Source organism: Vigna radiata, chromosome 5, assembly GCF_000741045.1.
Source record: "Vigna radiata var. radiata cultivar VC1973A chromosome 5, Vradiata_ver6, whole genome shotgun sequence".
NCBI classification, from domain to species: domain Eukaryota; kingdom Viridiplantae; phylum Streptophyta; class Magnoliopsida; order Fabales; family Fabaceae; genus Vigna; species Vigna radiata.
In genome coordinates this window covers 23,110,728-23,136,674 of record NC_028355.1, presented here as the reverse complement: position 1 = coordinate 23,136,674, position 25,947 = coordinate 23,110,728, and the positions used below count along the sequence as shown (strand labels likewise).

The following is a 25,947-nucleotide window of genomic DNA, read 5'->3' as shown; positions in this document are numbered from 1 at the left end:
AATGGTTCCTTAAAAGCAGGAGTAACATCTGGGTTAGTAACGAAATTACAGAAGAAGAAGACAAAGTACTTTGAAAAAAAAAAAAGTTAAATATGTTTTTGTCCCTTGACTTTTCGTGAAAATTGAAATGAGTTTCTCTTCAAAATTTTGGTCTAATTTAGTCCCAAACTTTAAAAATGTATGAATTTAGTCACTTTAACCAAATTTTGTTAACTTTATTTACTGTTTCAAACGCGTTTCTCAATTAACATTGAAACAAAAATGTATCAAATAGTGTAAACAATCTAAATGTTATCATTAAACGTGTTTAAAACATCAAATAAATCTAACAAAATTTAGTTAAAAGGACTAAATTCATACATTTTTAAAGTTGAGGGACTAAATTAGACCAAAAGTTTAAAAAGAGACTAATTCTAATTTTTACTGAAAGTTATGAGACAAAACATATTTAAAAAAAATAAAAATTGATAAATTATTTGAAAATTGAAACGCTGCCTTTGAAGCAGTGGACAGAGTGGAGCACAGTTGACTGAATTTAGGTTTTTGAACCTTAAATTATGCTTTGTGAGTCAGCCAAGTCTCTAAGAACATATTTATTTTTCAATTGGGACAATTTAAATATAAAGAAATTTTAATCGATTAATTAAAACATAAAGTTTGAGTTTAATTCGAATTTGGTAGGTTGCATCAAAAGATAAACATGCAATAAATTTATGTCTTCAACCTCCTTTTTATCTCATTATATAATTTTTTTTTCAACCCTTAAAAAAAATACAATATAATAATAATTAATTATTTCTTAAAAAATCAATATTATATTTATTAATTTTTCTTCTTTTTCGTTTTTCTTAAAATAACGACGCTTATCCTCCTCATTTGATATTTCACTTGGATCTTTTCATTACGTTTATTCTTTTTCTATCATAATTATCTTTTATCTATTTTTTTTTTCTTTTTATTAAACAGATATAAATGGGAAAGGCAATGGGTGTACTTTATTCATTGTCATTTCGTGAAAACAATAAACGTGTCCATTAGATGTACTTCATAGTCAATAAGAAACAAACATGTAATGATATGACGACACCTCATGGCGGCTACAATCCTTGTAATCTAAAGATATCAATTAAGCAAGACTTTCAAGGCTATCTACAATACGTGGTTTGAATGAATTTAAATTTTACATACAATTTAATTTTACTTTTTATTATTATTTTTTATATTTTCTTAAATAAATTTGATATTTATAGTTTTATTTTGATTTAAGAAACAGACGATTGTATTTTGATTACATGCAATCAACTATTTTGAGCGTTAGTGAGTTATCTTACGAAGAGTAAGTTCAAATGTTCAGTCACGTGTTTTTAGTGAGCAGATTCAATTTATGTTTTTATTAATTAAAGATGAATACAAATATTTATTTGTAGACCAAAGTTTCATGAAATAAATAGTAAAATTTTATTTTTTGTGCTTTTAAATTATGATGAAGTTTGTATATAACTGGCAAGTTCCGCAGAGTGTTTATTTGGTTCTTACATGTCAATATTTTAATTATTTATTATTATGTTGGGCGACTCTTCCTTTACATATTTATATCCTTTACACATTTGTTTGAGATATCGTGTACCTAATATTAGTGATCTAGGTTTATATTATGTATAACGAGCTGTTTTATTTGGTAGAAATTATATTTCTTAGAAAGATGTTTCAAATTTAGATATGAACTTTATAATCAATTTTAAAAAAATTACGTCTTTTTTTTTTTATGTATAGAGATATAGTATTTTAATAAAAATGAGAACAAATAATCAAGGGGTTTTAATTCATAAACAGTGATATCAAGATAAGCCTCGTTTGAAATTATGGTAAAAGATGTATAGTCTTTTGAATAAATGGAAATTTCTTTTCACTTTTTAATCAGAGATAAAAATAGGGGTGGATTATAGTTTAAAAGTTTATTTGTATAATTTGCTGCTAGGTAATGAATGGGTGAGGTGGAATCGTTCACATAATTCAATTTTTTTACTATATTTTTAAATTAAATAATTTGTTTTATTGTATTATTTGTTCATTTTATGTTTAAATTTCTATGTCAATTCTATTACCTACATTTAATATTTGATATAGTATTTTCACGACTTAGATGATTTATTTTTATGTTTCAAAGATTAACTTTAACACGTATTTTAATACTATGTTTAATTTATTTCAATTTTGTTGTCACGGTAAATTTATGGAACAACAAATATTTAAAACATTAAAACAATACTGTTTGTTATAATATTTGTACAATATTCTTTTTAAGATTTTATTTACGCGGGTTTATCCATAAACTCACCTAAATCCTTGTTTAAAACCATCAAGTTTATACATTTTTGATGTATGATTGTGTGAGATGAATCAACAAGTTTAATTCACAATTTTGATGTAGAATGATCCATCTCAATTTATTATCCAAAAAAAAAAATTAGAAGACAAGACAATGTAGAATGAGATAATATGTACTTAGATTCCAATTTTAATAAAACATATTTACATTTTTGTTCTTTTGAAAAGACATTATTTTTTTAATAAAGTTAGATTGACATCTTTTATTTTATTGAAAAACATGTTAACTAAGAAGTAAGTAAAAATTATGAAAAGTAATCAAAGTTTTAAAATATTGAAATAAAAATTCTTAAAATAAAGTATTTGAATAGATTTTATCATTATATTTCTTAAAATTAAAGTTTTGACTAAAAGTTAATGTAATTTTAAATGAATATAGATTTTAAAATATAAAGTTAAAGAATTCTTATGACTAGTTAAATTTTTGAGTTAAAAAATTCTTAATTTGTATTTAAAAACTTTAATTTTAACTTTATATATTTTATATTTTGATAAAATAAGAAAGATAAATATTATTTTGTTAGAAATGTAAAAAAAAAAAAAACATTATATCAAACTTACAAGAGGTGGTTTTCTTAATTAAAAAATGTAAACATAGTATTTTATGAAAAATTAGAGAAACAATTATCTTAAATAAATGATTGAGTGTCGTTCACGGTCAGGAAGAAGATATAATTCTTCTTACACATAGCTTTTACGTTAGTGGATGCATCCCGCGTCAATCACGATTCATCATTGCAATATTTAGGGGTTTATACGGTGCATAGCTTGCAATTTCAAATTCATGCTTTACATAGGGAAGAAAAAAGCAATTTGTATATTTTAAATTTATACTTATTTGAGTGTCCTATTTTTATTTTTATCAGTTTATTATTTATAATATTCAATATCATATTAATTATATTTTAATGTTACGCTTAATAATCTTATTTAAAAAATAAAATTTAAAATAATTTAAATACTTTTTATTCCTTTTATTTATCAAAATATCTTTTAAAAATAAAATTAGAATGTAATTTCAATTTTCAAAATAAATAATATGATGGATATTAATTACATTATTTAATAAACTTGAGATAGAAATAAATGCATTTTTAACTTTAAATAATTTATAGATAAAAAGTACGAGTCTTCACATCTAATTAAATTAGCTTAAAAAACCTTCAAGAACCAATGATTTTTATTTGTCCATTAATAAAACCTTCAAGAATGAAAATCCATCCCAGGCCAATCCAATAAAATTCAGTATAAACATAAAATCGCAATATTATTAAAAAAGACAATTTTGTAAGAAATGCATAAGATCAAAATTAATTAAGTTAATTTTCCATTACTTTCTGTCTCAACAAATTTAAGTATTTTTTTTAATCTATAACCAAACTCACTGTAAATAAGAGAGAATGATAAAAAAATCACGTAGAATTAAAAATTCTCTGACTTCATAAGATATTTTAATTTAAACTGAAACACAATACAATTGAGTTTTTGTATTTATTAAAAATATTAGAGAAAACGACTTAATCTTGTTTAAAAACTTAACTGTCAAAATCATAAACATAACTGAAAACAAATTGATGTTTTAAAAAAATTAACTAATATTTTCGACAGATAATAATAGTTATTCGTCGAATGTCAAGGATTCATCTCCAATCAGATTAAATTACATCATTTTTTTAATCTAAACAACATCATAATTTTTTGTTCAATTTTTTAAATTGATCTCCTCACTCTTACTCGTTTCCTGTCCAGATTTTAAACACAACCTAAATATTTCAAAGATAATATTTTAATAACATTTTTTAACAATATTTTAATATCATCTATATATTATTTATTGATTAATCCATATTAATATTAAATAATACGTAAATAACGTTAAAATATATAAAAGTATAATTATGTTTAAATGCACACACACAAGAAAGGAGATAAAAGCTGGACTACAATTCCAATCATGGTTCCCTCTGCTTTCTGCCACTCATTCTCTTCAATTAATCACCCTTTCGAAAACGCTTTTTATTTGACTGGTTTGGTAGTGCCGCTCCCACTCCAATGCTCCCCTTGGTCTGATATTTCTTTCTTTCGCAATCTTTTGACAAACCAAAAACCGGCCACATACAATGTACCTCGTTCACATAAGGCTGTGTTTCGACTATTGTTGGACCACAGAACATAAATTATCGTATTTAGAGGAGTAATATTTTTCTTAAAATACCTTAACTTAATTAATATCTGAGCTTAGTTTAAAAAATAACTATATTAAGAAATTAATAAAATTTAATATAAATTGATATCTTATTCTTGGACTTGTGAGTGAAATAGTAGACATATCAACAGGGCCTGGTTTGGTTTGGTCGGTTGGTTGATTGACTTGCAAAGAGTGAGAGTGAAAATGGTGCGGACGACAACATTGGTATTCGTTGGTTTTCAGGTTTTGGTTACTCTGTTGAGTGCTGGTGCCGATTACATACCGCCTTCAAGATTTGACGGCTTCGTCTACGGAAAAGGGTCGTTGAATTTACTGGATACGGTTTTGATCGAAGCGTTTTATGATCCAGTGTGCCCAGACAGCAGGGATTCATGGCCCTCACTCAAACAAGCTCTTCATCACTATGGTTCTCGGGTTTCACTTCTTCTTCATCTATTACCTCTTCCGTAAGTCACACCCAATACTTTCTGGTGCCCTTTTTAATTTTCTTCCCCTTTAAGGAATTCACTTTTCTGCAATTTCCTACTCACTCGTCTTTAGATTTTATTATGAATTGGGTTCAAATTCAGCAAAGAATGTGATCGGTTGCTTTTTTCAACATTGTTTGTGCGCTGACCTAAATTATCTTTCCTTCTGTGTGGAATATTGATTTAGAAATTTGGTTTTTATGTTCTCCGAATCACAGATATCACGACAATGCTTTTGTTGCGTCTCGTGCTTTGCACATAGCGAGCAATTTGAACGCATCTGCGACTTTCCCCTTGCTGGAGTGGTTCTTCAAGCATCAGGTTTGTATTCGAGTTTCAAAATCAATGTGTCTGATGCATGCATTCATTGAAGATATTATCATGTTTACTCATAGCTTTGGCCATTGTGAATTGGAATTCCATTTTTCGTTGTGCTTTCGATTTGCTAGTGCCTCTCACGGTTTAGTGAAATTTAGGACTTTGTTCTTTCCGGTCCTTGTAATTTTTATTTTTTCCATACAGGTGAGACAATCCTGTTCGAGAAACTTTACAACAACATATATATCTGTTTTAGATTCAAATCTAGTTGGTCAAATACTGCACTGTTAGTGGAATTCATATTCGTTTTATGTATTCAGAATGGATTGTTCCCAGACAGTGGAAAATTTTTACTCGTGTTTTTATTCTATCCAATCATTAAGATGGAAAGTTGTTTTCTTGTGTTGAATTTCCCTTTTCTTTCTGCATGTTCTTTTCTAATTTCCCTTCTCTTTCTGCTTGTTCTGTTTTAATTTTCAAATTTAGCCTTACATATTGGTCATCTGGTGACTGAGTGTTGCATCTTATTCATGGAGAGATTGTAGTGGATTCGCACAATGAAAGTTAATTGTTGAATTAGTAAATGTGACAATAATGTCATAATTGTTTAAGGAACAGTAATATGACTATTTGTAAAATCATAGTTATCTGGCTTAAAATTGTTTACGATGATGCCTCTGTGCTATGTATGTTACGTGCTATGATTGAGACACTGGGTGTATTTCGCATCTCGGATAATATTTCTATGAAGTTATTCAAGTTTATATTCACCAAAACTGATGCATACCCTTTAACAGGAGAAATTCTATGGGCCAAGCACACGGAACTTGTCTAGGGCTTCTATTGTGGAGGAGATAGTGAAGTCTGCAACACAAGTACTTGGGAGATCTTACTATAAAGCTATAAAGAATGGCTTCAATGACACAAATACTGATTATCAGACCAGAGTTTCTTTTAAGGCAAGACAAACTCTTTTAATCTTTTAGGTTTCGTTCAGATTAATTCTACTTATTAGAAGATATTTGGATTTGAAATTTTGAGTTCCAAACTGATATTTTCATATTTTTACTCTTCAAGACTTGGAAAAACGCATAAATATAGCTCACCTTTCAATCAAATACATTTCTTATGTTTATGTTTCTTTGAAATTGCAGTATGCTACTTCGAGAGGGGTGTATGGAACACCTTTTTTCTATGTCAATGGATTCTTGCTGCCTGATACTGGAGATGCCATTGACTACAAGGCTTGGAGGAAGGTCATTGACCCATTGGTTGGTACCAAGAAGAGTGTCCAAAATACAGATTCTCTTCATTTCTTCTTGTAAAAATTGTATGCACATAAAGTACAGTTGCGTTGGCACTCTATAAGTAAAGGAATCTAAAGAATGTGTATGCTGGCTTAGTACCAAGAATGCAATAATGAAATAAAATGTTACAAAACATTCCTCAGTCCTTACGATGTGCCATTGGTTGCAATATGTGATGATTGTGTAATATTCCTTATCCTATGTTAATGTATTAAAAGATATAGGATTAAAGGGGATATATTATAATGTAATAAAACTTAGGAAATTTTATATTTATCGCTGTAAGGATTGAAATAAAATGAATAGATCGTGTATTAATTTATCTTTATTTTTATGCGACGGATAGATATATTAATGACAAATGTGAAGGTGGAAATTTGTTTTAGGAATTTTGTTGAGTAGCTTATGAAGAAACTAAGTTCATCTATCTTTTAAAACAGGAAATGTTTCTTTTATAAATTATTATAAAACAAACAACTTTTTTACATATAAAATCTTTAAAAAATAAACAAATTTTGAAAAATAAACAAATAAATCTATAATTTTGAGAAAAGCAATAGTTAAGTAAGCATTTAAATTTTTTTGTTGTGTATTTAAATGGAAATAATCTTGTTTATTTAAATTTTTTAAATGTAAGAAGAAAGATATGGGGTGCAGAAAGAAATATTCCTCTGGTATCTGTCTTGAATCGGCCCATACACAGAAGGCCCCTTTTTTGTCAACAAGTTTGACTAAGGCGAAGGTGAAGTGAGGTGACTGTAGGGGACATTTGACAACTGTGCCACCAAATTGCTTCTTCTTGGGTCTTCTCCACCCTTCCTTTTCACCTTCTTAGGGTTTGCTTCAGATTCCCCCAATTTTTGCTTGTGCATGCGCTTTCACTAGATTTTGTTCAACATGACTCAAGATCTCGAGATGAAGGATCGCTCAATGCCTTCCAACTCCGTTTCTTCACCTGCTCCGTCTACTCTGCAGCGTAAGCAATTTTTCTCTAACAACTTCCTCTGTTCCGATTTTGCAGTTCTTCAAAGCCGTTTCGGTTTTTCATTTTTTTGCATTGTGGTTTGTTCCGCAGATTTGAGGGAGATAGCGTCGCTTATCGAGACCGGTTCGTACTCGAAGGAAGTCCGTAGAATTGCTCGTGCTGTTCGCCTTACAATTGTGTTGAGGCGTAAATTAACATCGTCAATTATCTCGTCTTTTCTTGATCATGTCCTCACTCCTGGTTCTGAAGCTCATGCCAAATTGTCTGCGTATCTTCCCAAGGTGAACTTCAAGTTAGATTTAGGGGTTGTTCATGTTGAAAAGGACTTATATATTTTGTTCTTATTAACCTAATTTGAATTTTGAGGTGGACGATTGTGAATAGTATTTTTTGGTCCATTTAATTCAAAATCTAAATTATGATGCCGACGAAGTTGATGATCCCTCTAAGAAGGCATCTGTTGATTTAATTGCATGGTTGAAATTTTTTCATAATTTAACTTCTATTTAACTAGATAGTGGATTGGGGTCAATTAGTGTATTTCAATGATTTTTGGAGTCCAATGTTCGCACTGATTGTGTAGGAGGATGATCACGAGATGGAAGTGGATGCCGCAACATCTGCAATTCAAACTCCAGCTAAACACTTGTTGCCCGAGCTAGAAATCTACTGTTACCTGCTTGTACTACTTTTTCTGATTGATAAAAAAAAATACAACGAGGTCAGCCCCCCTCTTTCAATTTTGCGAATTGACAAGTGAAACTGATTATATATTGATGTTTGTTCTACCTATTTAGGCCAAAGCTTGTTCCTCAGCTAGCATTGTTTGGCTGAAGAACACAAACAGGAGAACTGTTGATGTTATTGCATCCAGACTGTATTTTTACTATTCATATAGCTATGAGCTTACTGGAGATCTTGCTGAAATCCGTGGGTGAGTTAGGTGCTAATTTATGTAATATTTGAGAGAGGTTGAAGACTGAATTATATTTTTAAGTGATTTTAAATTTTGAAATTTGTTTTCAGTAACCTCCTTGCATTGCACCGAATTGCCACCCTTCGCCATGACGAGTTGGGCCAGGTTTGTTTTCACTTTAGCTTTTTTACGTAAGGGCTTATGATAGTTGTTGTTACCACCACAAACTCAACCAAGCACATATTTGATAGTTATTATAGATTATAAATTCTCAATTATTATGCACAGTGATATGCAAGTAATTAGTTTTCTTTTTTTAAAAAAAAATCTGTTGTATTCAATCATGTAGCAAAATAAATGTTCCCTGCATAAACTTATCAGTCACACAATTTATGCAAAGTGCTTATGATCTTTGCTATAGTTCAGTAGTTGTTGTTACAACAAACTCAACCAGGCACATATTATAGTTATTATAGATTCTCAATTGATATGCACAGTGATATGCAAGTAATTAGGGTTTTTAGTTTTTCCTTAAAATTTCTGTTGTATCTAATCATGTACATACAATAAATGTTCCCTGCATAAATTGATTAGTCTCACAATTTATGCAAAGTGTTTTATTTTAAATTTATCTGTTAACTGTTGATTCATTGCAGGAAACACTTCTTAATTTGTTACTCCGTAACTACCTTCACCACAATCTATACGATCAGGCCGAAAAGTTGAGGTCTAAGGCTCCTCGATTTGAAGCGCATTCAAACCAACAGGTATGGTGGTTCTGTTATCCTGAGCATTTAAGTTTTGATGTCTTTTTTTTTTTTTGATAAATTTGGGTAGACAAACCTATCTATTGCTCATCAATGTTTTGATTCATTTTCCTTCACTTTTCCACTTTTGTGGTACTCCCTTTCAGTTCTGTCGTTACCTCTTCTACCTTGGGAAAATTCGCACAATTCAATTGGAGTATACAGATGCAAAAGAGTCTCTCCTGCAGGCTGCCCGGAAAGCCCCAGTTGCTGCACGGGGTTTTCGTATTCAATGTAACAAGTGGGCTGTGATAGTTCGGTTACTGTTGGGAGAAATACCTGAGCGCACTGTCTTTATGCAGAAAGGAATGGAAAAAGCTTTAAGGCCTTACTTTGAGCTTACAAATGTAAGTCCACGTTATTATCCTAAGTTTATCGTGATAATATCACTGTAGGCTGGTTCTGTAATCATTAGATTAGTTAGCTTGTTTTCCCTCTCTTTTTTCATCATGACAAGTAAATTTTATGTTAGTTGAATTATAAATTCACTCCACTAGAACTGGTTCAGTCTTACATATTCTGAACTCTCTCTCTCTCTCTCTCTTTTTCTCTGTGTATATATATAATTCTTTTGTGATACTGTTAGCTTATGTTGTAAAAATTTCAGGCTGTACGGATTGGAGACTTGGAACTTTTTAGGAATATTGCAGACAAGTTTGCCACTACCTTTAATGCAGATAGAACCCATAATTTGATTGTTCGATTGCGGCATAATGTTATCAGGACTGGTTTACGTAACATCAGCATCTCCTATTCCCGCATCTCTCTAGCTGATGTTGCTAAAAAGCTGAGGTTGAACTCTCCAAATCCTATTGCTGATGCCGAGAGCATTGTTGCAAAGGCTATTCGTGATGGTGCAATTGATGCTACATTGGATCATGCCAACGGGTGGATGGTCTCCAAGGAAACCGGAGATATTTACTCGACAAACGAGCCTCAGTTGGCCTTTAATTCTCGAATTGCATTCTGTCTTAACATGCACAATGAGGCAGTACGAGCACTTCGTTTTCCACCAAACACACACAAAGAGAAGGAGAGTGCTGAAAAGAGGAGAGAGAGACAACAACAAGAGCAGGAGCTGGCTAAGCATATTGCAGAGGAGGATGACGACGATTTCTGAGAAATATCTTTTTTCACCCTACCAAATGCTATCAGGGCACCTTCATGTCTTAACCTTTGCGGATGTTTTTCTTTTGAAGAACCTCCATTATCCTTTCCTTCTCTAGAGGTGATTTTTTTTAATTTTCAATGTGGAAGATATCAGAAAGTCAGTTCAACACATTAAATATGTTCTGTTTTTATTCACATCCATTATGAGTGCTATGTTTTGTTTCTTATCCGGAGAATTATGTTTTAGGACCTGAAGAAAAAAATCAATTGTTAGTTATCATATCAATTCTGTTAAGAAGCTAGGGTTGGAAACTGTTGCTCTGGAAACTGTTGCTCTGAAGGATGTATTAATTATATTTTGACAAACCTAGTTTTCTATCAATAACATTATAATTTCTAGGGTCCTTGAGATGAAATCCTTCCATTTTTGTGTAGCTGGGTATTGGTGTGGAACACATTAGAGCTTTGTTAAAACATGAGGAATTGCAAGAAAGGAAAGGAGGGGTGGCTTATAACTTGTTTCTTTGGGTTGGGTATAATTTTTTCCTTTGGGTGTTTAAAAGGAGAGATCTAAAACCTGGTGTGGAATAGTCCGAGGGGGTAGACTAAGGTATTATGCTTTAGGTAAACATTCCTTTAAAGAGATGAGTCAAAGGTTCCCTACAGGGCTGTGGATCCACTAAAGATTCCAATCTACGAAGATCAAATCGATTTCCTTCAGTTCAGAAAATACGTTTTTTTTAATCTTAATTATGTGTTTTTATGTAAAACAACTTTTTACGGTTATGATCATGTGCGATTGTAAGCCACTGCAGTTTGGATTGGATGAAATTGCGCAAGGTGGTTTATATGTGATGCTACAGTGCATAACAAAGTCAAATGATTCATGTAGATCATGTGATTGAAACCTGCTGTAACAATTGGATCAGGTTCTTTTCTCTCTTTAAATCAGTTTGTTTTCTTTTGTTTTCTCTATCCTATTCTGCACTTTCATTTCGGGTAAGGACCTCTTGTTCCTTTTTCAGACATGCAAATCTTCGCTGCTTAATATTCTCGGTAGTCACTTAGTGTGGAGTGTAGATGTCTAAACATTATGAAAATCAAAATTTTTGAAGGAGCATTATAAAAACCAGAGATAATAATTTTGAAGGAGTATAAAAAACAAAGAGAAAACATTGCCTTTTTTTTTTCTTATCTTTTTACTAGAATGTATCGTTGTGTATATTTGTTTCACAAGCTAAAAGCATGCTTGATCTTTTCGCACGTGTAGCCACTTTAACGTACGATTGTAAGTGCTCGGATCACATACGCACGACAGTAAATAAGAATGAAACTAAGGAGTGAAATGTTACTTTTTTATTTTATTTGAAAGTTAAATAAATAAAGAAGACAATATCAATTCTATATAAAAGAAAAGGAAAAACACTGGTTTTAAAAAGAAACTCATTTAAAATAATATAAAAAAGAACACAAATTTTTAAAATTTTAAATGCATAAAAGTATACAATGAGTATACCTATTTTCTCAATTGATCTACACAATAAGGACACCTATTTTCTCCACTTTTATCATTGAGGTTGAAGACATCCTATAAAAAATTCCAATTGGTCAAATTTTAAAATATTCATAAATATGGATATTTATGGTTAAGTTTTTATTAAAATGTTATTTTATTTAATAGATGAAATTTTTAAAATTTTAAAATTTTTTAACTTAGCTTCGGTATTTGATTGTTACTAATTGGAGTAATGTATCTTTTCAGCATTTTTTTTTACGTCTGTCTCTACATGTAAAATATTAAAATGGTTTTTTTAATTTCAAGTTCTTCTTAAAATTGAGTACTTAAAATGTTTTCTTCTATAAAACTTCTAAGACTTTTATATCTTTTAGTTGAATCTATGTCGTCAATTAGGATAATATAACATTTTAGTTTTGTAGGAGGCAGTAGGATCCAAGATATTTTGACCAATAATATAAGAGAATAGATAACAATCGAGAGGTACTTTGTGTCTAATTTCTTTCTTCAGACACAAAGAAAAGAAGCGAGAGTCAGATATGAGTATGATAGGTGGGAAACTCAAAAAACAATAGAAAAAAAATATCTTAATAAATATTTTTTATTCTTTATTATATTTGAATTTATGTTTTATTATTGATTAATATTAAATGTTGTGCTTTATAAAATAAATAAAAAAAAATACTTAATATAATTTTCATTCATCCCCAATATATATTACATATAATTAAATTTTTTTAAAAAACTTTACAAATTCCTAATATATAAATTTAAAAATTTTCAAAAAGATTTGGGAGGACCATGATATCCTGCGTCCCAAGATCCGCCGTTGGAGTCCAACAACAGAGATAATTTTGAAAAGGAGATAAAAATCATGTATATATCTATATTGTATGTCTTGAATTTTAAAATGTACTTTTTATATTTATTTAGTTTTAAACTTTTAAGGAGGACTGTATAATAGTTTTTTATATATTTTTGTTCCTTCTTGTTGTACTGTTTAATACCAATTATGTTATGATTAGATTGGTAGTTTAATACTAATTAGGATAGTTGCATATTTTGTTATGGTTTCAAGTAGATTAGATCAGTAGTTTAATAGTAATTAGCATTATTGTATATTTTGTTATAGTTTCATGTATTTTTTTTTTTTTATAAAAACACTTTATCAACGATTATTCAAACTAACATGCACATCATTATAGTTAACAATAAAATTAAATAAAAAATTTAATTGAAAAATATATAAATTTTAAATATTCAATATCAAAAAAATAAAATTATGAGATATATAAAACTTAGCTAAATCAATATAAAAATAAATAATAATAACTATTACATCAAGTTTTACATAACTCATATTGACACTTTAATATTATAATAATAAATCTAATTATTGACATTAATTGGTCCACTTTAGTAGGGGAATGTTGACATGTGTTACACATAATGTGTATTCAAGAAAAAATAAAGTTGGAGGGTGTGTTTCCATATCTCCTTCATTTGCATGTTTTTTTAGAAATTCATGTCTATAAGAAGATTAGTATCACATTTAAAACAGAATACATAATAGAGTTAATTTAATGCTACCTATCCTAATTTTTAAGGTAATACTCTCTCCTTGTTTTCTTTTAAGATTTCGACAAACAAATTTAAAAGATATAATTAATATTTTAAATTTTATAAAAATTATTATGTACTTTTCTTTTTCTCATTGCATAATAAATAATTATGGATATAATAGAAAATACTAATATTTCATTGACATGGTAAAATGACAATTAAAATGAAAGATTTATTTTTATTAATTCATATATAATAAATATTAATTTCTATAATTAAAGGAAAAATGTAAAAAACAGTAAAAAGTGTATGAAATATATATATAATTAGTTATGGAATTGAAAGAGTTTGGTGAAGAAGAATTTCTCAATTGGTCCTACCATGAACTTCAACGTGGCTGGCTTTGCATGACGGTGCCACCGACCTATATATGCCAAAACTAAATTAGACCAATTAATGATCAGCCGTAGGTTTTCAATAATTTACCAAGAAAAATAATATTTTTCTAAGTTTTCTTACTTTTAAATGTCAAAATTGTAATGGATTTATTATTATTTATTACAATTATTTTTAAATTAATCATTACAATTTTATTAGTTAATAATTTACATATTTATACTTACAGGTTGTATTGTATCTGATAAAATTAGCTATTCAATAGGTAAAAGTTTTTAGATTAATTGGAAATTACAAGTTATAAACTAGAGACTGAACTATAACTTAAAACTGTGTGCTGGTATTAACCAATACTTTTTCTAGTATTTATTGATCCTCAATGTCAATGCATTTAATCAAGAAATACTTGATAGGAGTAAAATATTAGTTTATTTGGACTAAAATATCCTTATCAATTTAATACTTTCACAGCTAGAATGAATAAAATTTATAATTCCAATATATATATATATATATATATATATATATATATATATATATATATATATTGATCATGTATAAAACAAAGCATTCCATTTCACAAATGAGATTACTCAATTAATTTTACATGACATCCTTAGATCTTGACACTGCATAAAGTTTCCCCTCCACAATACAACTTATTTTATTGCTTTTATATTTAAAATTTTAATTTATATTTAAATTAAGTAATTTAATTTATTATGTTAATACCTTTTATGGTTATTATATGAATGTCAAAACAAAATATACAGCGGTGTCAACGTAACATTTTCTTTATTATGTGATCGAATCGACGGTGATGCGGCCTCTATTGTTGCCCTACATCACAGGCGTGACAATCTGAAGGAGTCAAAATAGGAGACGAGGTTACAGTAACATTAATTATGACATTGTGAAGCATCTGCATGTGATGATCAGAGACATTTGCTCAATCGCATAAAAATACTATCTGTCATTTCATCCACAAATAGCTACAAAACAACAAGTCAAACGAAACCATGGAACTAAAATTGGGAAAAAGTTTGTGAAGTAAAATAAAAAACACGACCAGATTTTGATAGGTGACTAAACGTTGGTGTTTTTAGATGCCTTCACAGCTCTTGTGCTGAGAAATGCATGTGAGCAAAGAGGAAATTGTCAGATAAGAGAACGTGGGAATAATTGAATGACATCTAGAATTGTACTGTTCACACACATGAATTTAATAATGTAATAAATCATAATTCACGTATGCCATCTTTGCCAAAGCCACTCTGCTCCCTTATATAAAGACTGATTTGCTGCTGAGAAATGACAATAAATGTAACGAAAACAAATACAAATTCTCTCACTCTTTCAATTTAGTCTTCCACATTCTTAGCTTGAGGCAATATACTAATGGCCTCTGTCATGTTTGTTTTCGTAAGCTACCTCATATTTTGTTGTTTCTCAGTTCACAGTTTTGCCTTCTCACCTTCTGGATGGACCAATGCACATGCCACCTTTTATGGCGGTAGTGATGCCTCTGGGACAATGGGTGAGTCAATGTACCTTCTAACATTATCCATGTACTTTCCTTTTTCTGTCTTTTATTCTTATTGATTGCATATCTCTGATGAACTAAGGATAATGCATGACGAATTTGAAGTTTATTAGTTTATAGTTCCACTTATTAACTAGATCATTTAGTGTTTAATCTCATGTTTCAGAAGATATATAAACAACTGAAAAGCTCAGTAAATAAGTGTGTATACACACACACACACACCGATTGTATTTGATAAAAACTGTGTTTTGACGAGTCAGTAAATATTTCAAAAGAATCCCAATTGAATCTTCCCTTGCATGCGTGAGATGCAGGAGGAGCTTGTGGATATGGGAATCTATATTCAACAGGGTATGGAACTGATACAGCAGCACTGAGTACTGCATTATTTAACGATGGAGCTTCGTGTGGGGAGTGTTACAGAATCATGTGCGATTATCAAGCAGATCCGAAATGGTGCTTGAAAGGAACATCTGTAACCATAACTGCCACAAACTTCTGCCCTCCCAATTTCGCTCTGCCAAGCAACAACGGTGGCTGGTGCAACCCTCCTCTCAAACACTTTGACATGGCTCAACCCGCATGGGAAAAGATTGGTATCTATAGAGGAGGGATCGTGCCCGTTTTGTTTCAAAGGTTTGAACTTTACTCAATGTCTTATTCTTTATTCAAAGTTGAAGCTTCATTTCCGTTATAACTTTGTAATTAATCAAACCAAAACTTACTGTGCAGGGTTTCATGCATGAAGAAAGGAGGGGTTAGGTTCAGTGTGAATGGGAGAGACTACTTTGAGCTTGTGCTGATCAACAACGTAGGAGGAGCTGGATCTATTCGATCTGTGTCCATCAAAGGCTCAAAAACTGGGTGGATGACTATGTCAAGAAATTGGGGTGCTAATTGGCAATCCAATGCCTATTTGAATGGTCAATCTCTGTCTTTCAGAGTCACAACAACCGATGGTATCACCAAACTTTTTCAAGATGTTGTTCCATCCAATTGGGCTTTTGGCCAGAGTTTCTCTACCACTGTTCAGTTTTAAGGCCACAAGGGCTATTGAGTTGTGGGTTTTGGAGTTTCCGATGAACGAAACGGCAGAGGCGTGCCTGTTATTTTGCCGGAGCAGCCCGCCACCCTTCTCTTCTGCTTTTGAATTTGGTAAATATGGTACGATCGAACCCATCAACTTGATGCCTATAATGAAGAACCCTAAATAGACATTCCAATTGCCTTAGTTATTACAGAGAATCATTGTTAGTTGTAGTGTGAGTTCTGTAGAAATGAACTTCTTCTGAGTTTGAATCATACTATGAACTATAAAGTGCTGCTCTATCTGTAAGTCTAGAAGCAATGTATTGCTTTTGCGAATTTGTTCTTCAGTTTCATTACACACTGCAATTTTTTATTGTAAAACAAAATATTTATACGAAGTTTTTTTTTTTTTTTTATGCATAAAATGTTGTAATGTTTAGTTTTTATTATAATACTATTTTTTATACTGATGCCTTAAGACTTTTCTTTTTATTTTTTATCATGTTATTTCCGTGATACTATTTTAATTAATGCAGATTATTTCTGAATTATGGATAAAAATATTTATGCGTATATATAATGTGATTCTCATTATCGTTGTTAACATTTATGACTTCAGTAAAAAGGAAAGAAAAAATATAAACTAGCTTGACGATTTAAATAAGATATTCTTTTAAACAGTAATTAAATTAATTCCAATGTAGATTATTTTTAATTAAAATAATTAATCAAGATTTTTTAATAAACTAATAATGCAATGAATTTTTATTTTTTAGATTATATCAGAATAAATGAAAATAATAATTAAAAAATGTTAACACAAGATATTTGATAAATGTTTTAATTAATTAAAAAGAAACTTAAAAAAATAAGTTGTATCTGTAGATAAAATAAAAAGTGGGAGGTTTTAAAAGCAACTTGGGGGTGTCAATAGCACTTCCAACTAATTAAAGTGTACGAGGCCCAGTAAGATTGGTGGCGGAACCGCACAGAATCTGGGATCCTATGTAGTCATTTTGTTGTTTGCTGTAAGTACTGTATGACGACGAGGTGGTTCTGTGACCGTTGTTCAGAATCACGACAGTGTTGCCCTATTTTTCTAAGTCTGCAAGTGCAAGGAGATTGCGCAGTACTTTTTCTCATTTAAGTTTGAATAATAATTAAAATGTCAACCATAAACAAGGACCAGATCATGGATGAATCGAACTGTTCAGAAAGCAAAGTACTGGATGCGAATAAAGAAGAGGAGGAAGAGGAAGACTTACAGAAGCTTCTAATCCCTGACGTGCAGAATCTTCCCATGACTCCTCCTTCCGCCGTTGAATCCAACTTTGCCACTTTTTTCACCATAGGTAATCCTATTCACACTCACATTACATTCTTTTTATAAACCCTAAACCTCTATAGTTAACTATTTAGTTAATTTGAACTTCAGATTTCATGAAACCAGCTCACGATCAGTACGTTTACCGGCACGCCAATGGGTATGCTTTTCATTCCTCTGAGGTTGCTTCAAGTTGGATTATGTTGGTATTTTCTTAAAAATATGTTCATTCTCTGTAATTGTTGTTGTTACCTTAAAGCTTGTGTGTGATTGGGTTGGCTCCTTCCCACGTTGCTTTCAAGGATGAAGGTGGAATCACGGCCGTCGATTTCAATGTTGGGAAGTCTGATCGCAGCGAGATGAAAGTCACTGGAAAGCGGAAGAAGGTACATTTTCCCAATTTTGAATTTTCACACTTTCTTGCTGTCTGTCTCTCGAAAGCAGAAGAAGAACAATGGCACTATTTCGTGAAATTTTGTGCGTTTGAAAATGTTTTACTTTATGGAAATTGCTTCTTATTCTTCCATTATTAAATTAAGATGTGTTTTCGTGCAGAATGCACAACACTTTGAGTCCAACACTGCTCTGTGCAAAATTTCTACCAAAAATGATACCTATATTGTAAGGTAAATTCTCAATTATAACACATCCATATGATCTAAAGATTATTTGTATATCTTTTTGTGGTTGTGTGCTTATTTATCCAAAACCTCTTTTTCCGGGGTTTCCTTTATACTCTCTGATACATAACTTGTGATTTTTTAGATGTTGCGTTAAAGGCTCCCTCTTGGAAGTGAATCAACAATTGATCAAGCAACCACAACTGCTTAATGTTTCGGTAAGAGTAACTTTGCACTTTTTCAACCTGATATTTTCATTGTATATAAACCTTTCACTGTTTTGCCCCTTGCATATTATGTTTTATGTCAAGTCCAAACTGTGTTTGATTTGCCAACCTTAACCTTCTCCATTATCAAATATGTTTATTATTGTTGCCTTTTCTAATTGTTCCTCGTACTTATACTGTTTATGAGATCTGATATGGCTCATATTGGGGTCCCTGGAGACTTCTAGCCCGCTGGGTTTTTTTTGTCATTCACCAAAACAACTGTGTTAGATTAGACCCCTTTTATGTGTTTGTGCTAGAAGAGGTTTACTTTTGTTGTGCTGTTCTTGTCACTGATTCCGTATTGTTTTGATACTTATTAGGACCTTGTTTGTAACCATCCTTGAACAATCATACCGATTGTTGCTACTGCTAAATACTTGTGACATTAAAGCGTAAATGACTTTGTTGCAATCTTGTCTTCATCCTAATACGACGTGCTGATTATGTGAACAATTACCAGTTTTTCCTTTTCGTTTTATTTCTTGTTTCCCTTTTTATGAATTTCTTTTCATCAATACATCAGGCTGACAGAGAAGGATATATTGCTATTATCATGCCAAAACCTGCGGATTGGCTCAAGGTCAAGGCTTCCCTTCTTAGCCTTCAGGAGTACAAGAAATTGAAAGAACTCAGTTGAATAAAGTAGCTTACCCACTAAGAATGGTGTCATTGAAAGGGCTTGCATGATTTCCCAGCATGATGTTTCATTAGAGAGGTTCCGAATGCCACAAACTAGATGAAATCGAACATGGTTTAGGTGCAGAAGATGGTTAGAAACCTCTTGTACTCTCAATCCGTGGCATTGGTGATTACATAAATCTCAACTCCACGACCAACCAAGAATCTCATGATGTTGGTTTTTCTGTCTTTTTTTATATACATTTTTTGAATAATTTAAATTAATACAAAACAATGACCACCATTTTTTAATGATAATTACTGTTAAAGTACATGATTGAGATATTTGAAGTATGTTTCCTAAAACAATATAGGAGGAAATGAATGGAGAAGAACTTCTGTTTTAAAATTTGAAACAAACAAGTCTGGAATAATTTTACCAATGATAAATAATTGAAGTATTGGGTCCAATAATTTTGCAGTATCTTTAAATTCTTCAAACGATCCAAAGTTAATACTTTACATATTAAGATTGATCTCTGAACGCTTGATCAAATTTTTAATATGATTGAGATACAAATATCATTTATCAAATATTGAACCATCACACATAAATACTTGATCATTTATACCATTAATGATTTTCATCCCTCGAAAACATTAATAACTCTAACTCTTGTTTAATTAAAGAATAAAAAGTTAAGCTAATCACATGGGAAAGATACTTAAAGTACAAAACCACTAAAATAGTATAAAATAAATATTAAAGACCATGCACAGTTTGACATAAAAGGTCACGTGCCACTCAAATACTGAAGTAAAAGACACAATAAAACATAGCAAATAATCTTATACTATATCACTTCAAAAATCTAATATAATTTGGATAACCCTAAACATAGGTACATAAAAAAAAAAAAAGCAATACTTTCAATAATTATAAAGACGTTTAGATGATTTATAAAGTGAAAACTACCAAAATAAATCCAGAAAAATGGAAAATTGAATATAATGTATACGACCACACAAAATGAAAAAGGAATAACATTTACTTGACACGGAACTTCATTCTCAATAAGACAAACATACTAGATATAATAATTTGGTTTGAAAATAATACGTGACTAAATAAAATTCACACTCATGAACATTAACGGTTAAATATAAGAAAATCATCGTACATTTTTTGGGAAAATTTTATTTCATATTTAATCAAATTGTTAGTATAAAATTTTATTTTATTCATATATTTTTGTATATCATACCTCTCTACCGTGTACATTATTTCAACAAGTCCGTCTTCTAATATTGTTTTTCTTTGTTTAAGATTTAAGCTCAAAACACTTTTAAAAGTCCAGCATAACAATTTAGAACAACGACATTATTGAAATATCGAAAACAATGTTTTGCAAACAATTTTTTAAAATATACGTTGAAAATTCATTAAAACAATATAGTTGTGAAAGTTATAATACGAGATATCAATTTAGTATATTTCTTTTAATTATGAAAAAATTTACTCCTTATTCTTTGTAATTTTTATTAAAATCTTCCTTGATAAAATCAAATTTAGAAGGTAAAATAATATTTACCGATACTTTTACTCAAATCTCGTGTGTAAAAAATGCTAAAGATACAAACTTACAGAAAGAGTGAGAGAGAGAAAAGGAAACTGGATTTACTATGTAGTACCAAAAAATAAATAGCGTTTTGTTCCTAAGAGAGGGTAATACAGTAAACGAACATTTTTTACTAACTATTAATTTAAAAATAAAATGAGAGATGGGAATTAGGTTTCGTAACAGCTGGGCAAGCTGCTGTGCTACACTTTGTCTCCATTACCACCGAGTCGTAAAGCAGAGAGGCGGAAGAAATCGCAGGTGCGCGCCGCCGAGAGCCAAAGCGAAAGAGAAACCGCACGCAGAACGAGAGGCTGAAGAGAGGGTTCTGCTATCTGCTATCCTCATTCCACAATCACAAACCCTAACTCATTATTTTCTTTTTTAATCTCATTTTCTAGGTTCTTTAATTTTTATTTTTTGAATCAATTTTCGTCGATAATCTTCACCGTGTTGTTAATTTATCCGTGGATTTACTTATCTACGTTTATTCTTATACACTGATCATTCATCTGTCTGTTTCTCTCTCTGAAACTGCAAACCCTAATCGGCAATGGTTACTACCACCGTTGATTCATCCTCTAATCATCACACACCTTCTGGTGCTGCCGATACCTATAACTTTCCGCGAAAAAATCTGCCATCTCCGTGGGCCCAGGTCGTTCGCGGTGCCGACTCTGAACCTAACCATCAATCACCGCCTTCTTCTTCCTCTTCATCTTCTCTCGATTCTGTTAATTCTAGCGGTCCTGCTGCTGATGCCGTTGATGCCGCCGTGAAACCTGTGTGGAAGAGACCGTCTAATGACGCCGGGGAAATTGGGCCTGTAATGGGCGCAATATCTTGGCCCGCTTTATCCGAGTCCACCAAGCCCACTCCTAAATTGATATCTGACTCCATCGACGATGAATCACTCACCCCTCCTAAGGTCCGTTACTGTATCAAAACCTAGTTCTTTGTTTGGTTTATATACACTTGAGGTTCTATTAATTTGACGGAAGAAACAAATAGAATTATTGATATTGGTAGTTTAGGTTCACATTGTGGTAATGTAGTTTCTCGGATGTAGGCATTTTAACAAGTTAATGGTTTTTTAGGAAGGACGTGTGTTTACTGAAAATTGTTGTCTCATTTCAGGGTCCTGTTGTTTCAGACTCTCCTCAGAAACAAGCTTCTGATAATGTGAAGCCTAGTCCTGCAATAAACCATGGTATGGGTAATAGGCAAAGGTCAATGAAGCGTGGAGGGGCAAATGGCAATAATGTTGGCTATGGTCCTGTTCAGAACAACTTCTCTGGCGCTTCCCCTCATTTTCCTCCACCGCCACCCTTTCCCGTGCTTCAGATTCCTCCAAATTCATTTGCACATGGAGTACCCGGGGTTCCAGTTCCTTCTCCGAGAGAACCTTACAGGAACAAAAACTGGGATACGAGGCCTCCGATTGGAGGGTTTATCCCGCCAATGAATGATAATCGGAGTCCCTCTCGCCGTGGTAATGCTGGGCATCATCCTCGTGGAGATGGATCCTATCATAACAGTTATGGCAACAGGCGTGATCAGGATCGTGGAGGTTATGCAAATACCAGAGATACTCATGTAAATCATCAGAGGATGCCTCCAAGGGGACTAATGAGGCCTCCGCCGCCAAATCCTGCTTCATTTATGGGGCCTCAGCCTATGCGACCCTTTGCAAACCCTCCCGGGTTTCCTGGTCAGTTTTTTCTTCTTTTATTTGATTATACTAGTACAACTAAACAAACCTAATGCACCATCTCTTCCTTTATAGAATTCTATTATTTCCCAACACTACAATTTGAACCCTTTGGGGGAATGCCGTTTTTAACACATGCACCTCCTCCTGCAATGTTCTACCCGGTTGCCGAAACCCCTCTCGCCAGTACAATAGTCAACCAAATTGATTATTATTTTAGGTAATTTTTCTGTTCTTCGTTATTTACTATTTTGTTTCCCAACAAATCCTGGCTGTTGAGTCTTATCTTCATTGTTGTTTTTGTTATGCAGTGATGCTAATTTAGTGAGGGATGAGTATTTAAGGTCCAACATGGATGAACAAGGATGGGTTCCTATTTCTTTGATTGCAAGCTTCCCACGTGTAAGTTTGATAATTCTCTATCAAGTAATATTTTGAACATACTTTGCTGCTAACTTAGTACGTGATAGAATGTACGATACATATGCATAAACTACAGTTTCATATTTTTTATGATCTTGATCATATGGTTCAATGTTTTAGACACAAACTAAATAATCTATCTGTTATAGATTTTTTCTTGATAGATTGTTATTTACCTTTAAGGAAATTTTGGCTTTCATGGTTGATGGTAATGTTTGTTACCCTAGGAGCACTTTTGGCAATTGAACTCGAAGATGAAATATAACAGAATAATGAAGATGAAAAAACGGATTTAAGTGTTGCTTTTACATTAAAGCAATCTGTTTTTATCATGTCCAAATTTACTAGCTTTTTGTTTGGTAAATTTGGCTTTCACACTATGCTGCTCTTTAATACCTTGTTGACTATGCTCTGAGATCTACATCTCACAAGTGAAGATCCACCCCCAGTGGGGTTAAATATTTTTTCAATAATCACCATTGTCAGTGCAACCTGTTGCTACAAATTATGGAGGTTTGCTTGAAATCATACTGAACATGCACAGTTCATCTCTATAAATGATGAAAAGGAACTGGTAATGACTGGTTTTGGATTTCTTGAAGCTCTGAATATTGTGTTAAAATTTTTTTATTGATGAATAGTTTATTTGGTTGTTATTATTGGTGTCAAGTTTATTGCTCTTTTCCAGAAATTTTCATTGTCAGCATATACAACGCTATGTAGATGACAGTGCGTGGAAGTTAGATGTTATTAATGCAGCCTTGGAACTTCGTGCATTCATTGTTGTGCAGTATATATCTAATTGAAAAAGCCTCCATTTAGCTTTCAGCTGTCATTGGTTCTTTGATTGAATGGATGTTGGGTGGGGCAAAATTGTTGTTTAATTTTATTGAATGGGATATTTATTTGATCTAGAGCTATATTATGATTACGGTGGGATGAAAATTGTCTGGCATTTTTCTTTTGTTAGAAACTAAATCCTATCTGGAAGCATATAGATGTCGCTCTCGTGTTTTTAATAGTACTGATAGAATTGAAAAATGTTCCTTTTCTTTGTGGCATAGATTTGATCAGTAGAACTGAAAAATGCTTTGACCACCTAGACTTACACCTATGCTTGCGAAAGTTTCATGATCTCAAACAGCTGTGGGCTGAATGGTTTGTTGGAGTACTATTTGCTCACTTATGCTCTTAAGTCAACCTCCGCTACCTGCCCCGTTGGTCTGTGTCATTCTTAGGAATGTCAAACGTTTAGTAGTTTTCACTACTGGTAAATTATGATATTAGTCTATTGTTTGATTGGAAGTTTCCATGGAGTAGGTCAAGTCTACAGCTCAATTCAAAAGCAAATCTCACGTTTATTCTTACAACTCATGTCAGTGTATATATGTGCTCACAAACATACATAAAGTGGTTTTAACTTTGGTGAACTTGCACAGATTTTCTACTTCTAAGATTGATCTATATGTTTTGGAGTAATAGCATTAAGCTCTCATGAATGATAGGCATCCTAAGGTTTTTATTGGTCTAAATAGATATTATCTTTTGTGCAGGTTAGAAGTTTGACAAGCAACATTAAGTTGATACTGGAATCATTGAGAGCTTCCACTGTCGTCGAAGTGCAGGTGAGTTCTGATTTTATTTTATGGTGTCACTCCTTCAGCTTTCACTGAAAACACTTTCTACACACGTCATTTCTGATCATTTCTATATTAGCATTTGTTATTTCTGCCCTTCAAATTTGCTGTAGGCTGACAAGTTGAGGAGGGTTAGTGAATGGACCAAATGACTTGCTTTAATTAAAGCTTATTCAATTTGTTTTGTTTTTAATCTTATTTTTGCCCTTCAAATTTGCTGTAGGGTGACAAGTTGAGGAGGCGTAATGAGTGGACCAAGTGACGTACCTCTACTAAACTTTGAACCAACTCTGGTTCAATGTCCCCCAGCATATCCAGTTCTAATAACCTAGCATGTAATTTTGAAATGATTACAGTAGATGAAGCTATTACAGGTAAAGTTAATGTTGAGCCTACCGCAAATGATGATTATGAAGATTCCCCTACTCAGTTCAAAAGTCCCAAATGGCGATGAACATCAATTAAAAACTAAGCTCAATTAATGCCCACCATCCCAAAATACTGGGCCAATTCTATTTCTGGTCCAGTGTGACTCTTTATTTTGAGAGGGTTTTTTTTAGAGGGATGATAGGGTAGGTTGTTTGGAAGTTTGATTCCTTTTCTACAGTGACAGGTAGATTTTGGTAGCAAATGAATGAAACAGGGAGAGAAATATGAATTCTTCGGAATTATTATTATGGTCTTACGAGAAGAAAAGAAAGTTAATGGGACAAGAAATCAAGAATTTTGATGGAGGTAACTTGAACGAATTCTTTATTTCGGTCTGTACAACTTTATATTTGTTGCGGCTGAATTATTTTTTATTTTCTGGTGGTATATGTGGGTATTTATGTTTTTTTTAATGAATTGAACTGAGTTGACATGAAATCGTGCTATTATGTTGCCCTTATTTAATTGATGTTTGTTCTGGCCCTTTTATTTGCTCGCGCAAATGGGTGATTATTTTTTTATATGTTTGCCTTTTCACGCACTTTTAGTGTTCGGCATTTCTTTATAGTTTCGCATGAACTTTGATGTAAATATTTTTCGTAGGAGAAATTGGACTTTATGTTGGGAGATGTTGCTAGATAAAGTTTATTTTTTATTTATTTTTGAAACATGTATTTTTTAATGAAGTTATATTTACATCTTTTATTTTATTTACAATTATTAAAAGTGAAAGAATCTTTT

General features: G+C 31.7%; 5 protein-coding genes across 5 annotated transcripts; all 5 read left to right on the top strand.

Moving 5' to 3' along the window:
• Positions 1–4,692: 4,692 nt before the first annotated feature.
• Positions 4,693–6,963, top strand: LOC106760486. Its single transcript, XM_014643915.2, has 4 exons — positions 4,693–5,043; positions 5,283–5,385; positions 6,180–6,341; positions 6,537–6,963. The coding sequence occupies exons 1-4, from the start codon at positions 4,781–4,783 to the stop codon at positions 6,705–6,707; spliced, it is 699 nt and encodes a 232-aa protein (XP_014499401.2). The 5' UTR covers positions 4,693–4,780; the 3' UTR covers positions 6,708–6,963.
• A 469-nt stretch (positions 6,964–7,432) lies between these two features.
• On the top strand, positions 7,433–10,922 carry LOC106761943 (probable 26S proteasome non-ATPase regulatory subunit 3). The gene is made up of 8 exons (XM_014645572.2): positions 7,433–7,665; positions 7,765–7,955; positions 8,258–8,395; positions 8,472–8,608; positions 8,701–8,755; positions 9,247–9,357; positions 9,504–9,743; positions 10,004–10,922. The coding sequence occupies exons 1-8, from the start codon at positions 7,587–7,589 to the stop codon at positions 10,514–10,516; spliced, it is 1,464 nt and encodes a 487-aa protein (XP_014501058.1). The 5' UTR covers positions 7,433–7,586; the 3' UTR covers positions 10,517–10,922.
• A 4,367-nt stretch (positions 10,923–15,289) lies between these two features.
• On the top strand, positions 15,290–16,922 carry LOC106761944 (expansin-A11). Its single transcript, XM_014645573.2, is given in 4 exon segments — positions 15,290–15,518; positions 15,842–16,163; positions 16,260–16,527; positions 16,529–16,922. Coding segments are annotated over 4 exon segments (942 nt in total). The 5' UTR covers positions 15,290–15,379; the 3' UTR covers positions 16,742–16,922.
• Positions 16,923–17,482: 560 nt separating this feature from the next.
• LOC106761578 (protein Simiate) lies at positions 17,483–19,705 on the top strand. Its single transcript, XM_014645137.2, has 6 exons — positions 17,483–17,908; positions 17,992–18,040; positions 18,140–18,266; positions 18,436–18,506; positions 18,646–18,718; positions 19,293–19,705. The coding sequence occupies exons 1-6, from the start codon at positions 17,722–17,724 to the stop codon at positions 19,404–19,406; spliced, it is 621 nt and encodes a 206-aa protein (XP_014500623.1). The 5' UTR covers positions 17,483–17,721; the 3' UTR covers positions 19,407–19,705.
• Positions 19,706–21,163: 1,458 nt separating this feature from the next.
• Positions 21,164–25,671, top strand: LOC106762501 (la-related protein 1C). The gene is made up of 6 exons (XM_014646460.2): positions 21,164–21,934; positions 22,144–22,717; positions 22,793–22,937; positions 23,029–23,119; positions 24,694–24,765; positions 25,001–25,671. Exons 1-6 carry the CDS (start codon positions 21,560–21,562, stop codon positions 25,037–25,039), a joined length of 1,296 nt encoding a protein of 431 aa, XP_014501946.1. The 5' UTR covers positions 21,164–21,559; the 3' UTR covers positions 25,040–25,671.
• Positions 25,672–25,947: the final 276 nt, after the last annotated feature.

Coding starts and splice junctions, on each gene's coding strand:
- LOC106760486 (XM_014643915.2), top strand. CDS start 4,781: ATGGTGCGGACGACAACATTGGTATTCGTTGGTTTTCAGGTTTTGGTT. Junction 5,386..6,179: donor AGTGGTTCTTCAAGCATCAG/GTTTGTATTCGA, acceptor ACCCTTTAACAG/GAGAAATTCTATGGGCCAAG. Junction 6,342..6,536: donor AGACCAGAGTTTCTTTTAAG/GCAAGACAAACT, acceptor TTGAAATTGCAG/TATGCTACTTCGAGAGGGGT.
- LOC106761943 (XM_014645572.2), top strand. CDS start 7,587: ATGACTCAAGATCTCGAGATGAAGGATCGCTCAATGCCTTCCAACTCC. Junction 8,756..9,246: donor GCCATGACGAGTTGGGCCAG/GTTTGTTTTCAC, acceptor GATTCATTGCAG/GAAACACTTCTTAATTTGTT. Junction 9,744..10,003: donor CTTACTTTGAGCTTACAAAT/GTAAGTCCACGT, acceptor TAAAAATTTCAG/GCTGTACGGATTGGAGACTT.
- LOC106762501 (XM_014646460.2), top strand. CDS start 21,560: ATGGTTACTACCACCGTTGATTCATCCTCTAATCATCACACACCTTCT. Junction 23,120..24,693: donor TGATTGCAAGCTTCCCACGT/GTAAGTTTGATA, acceptor TCTTTTGTGCAG/GTTAGAAGTTTGACAAGCAA. Junction 24,766..25,000: donor CCACTGTCGTCGAAGTGCAG/GTGAGTTCTGAT, acceptor AATTTGCTGTAG/GGTGACAAGTTGAGGAGGCG.
- LOC106761578 (XM_014645137.2), top strand. CDS start 17,722: ATGTCAACCATAAACAAGGACCAGATCATGGATGAATCGAACTGTTCA. Junction 18,507..18,645: donor AATGATACCTATATTGTAAG/GTAAATTCTCAA, acceptor GTGATTTTTTAG/ATGTTGCGTTAAAGGCTCCC. Junction 18,719..19,292: donor CACAACTGCTTAATGTTTCG/GTAAGAGTAACT, acceptor TCAATACATCAG/GCTGACAGAGAAGGATATAT.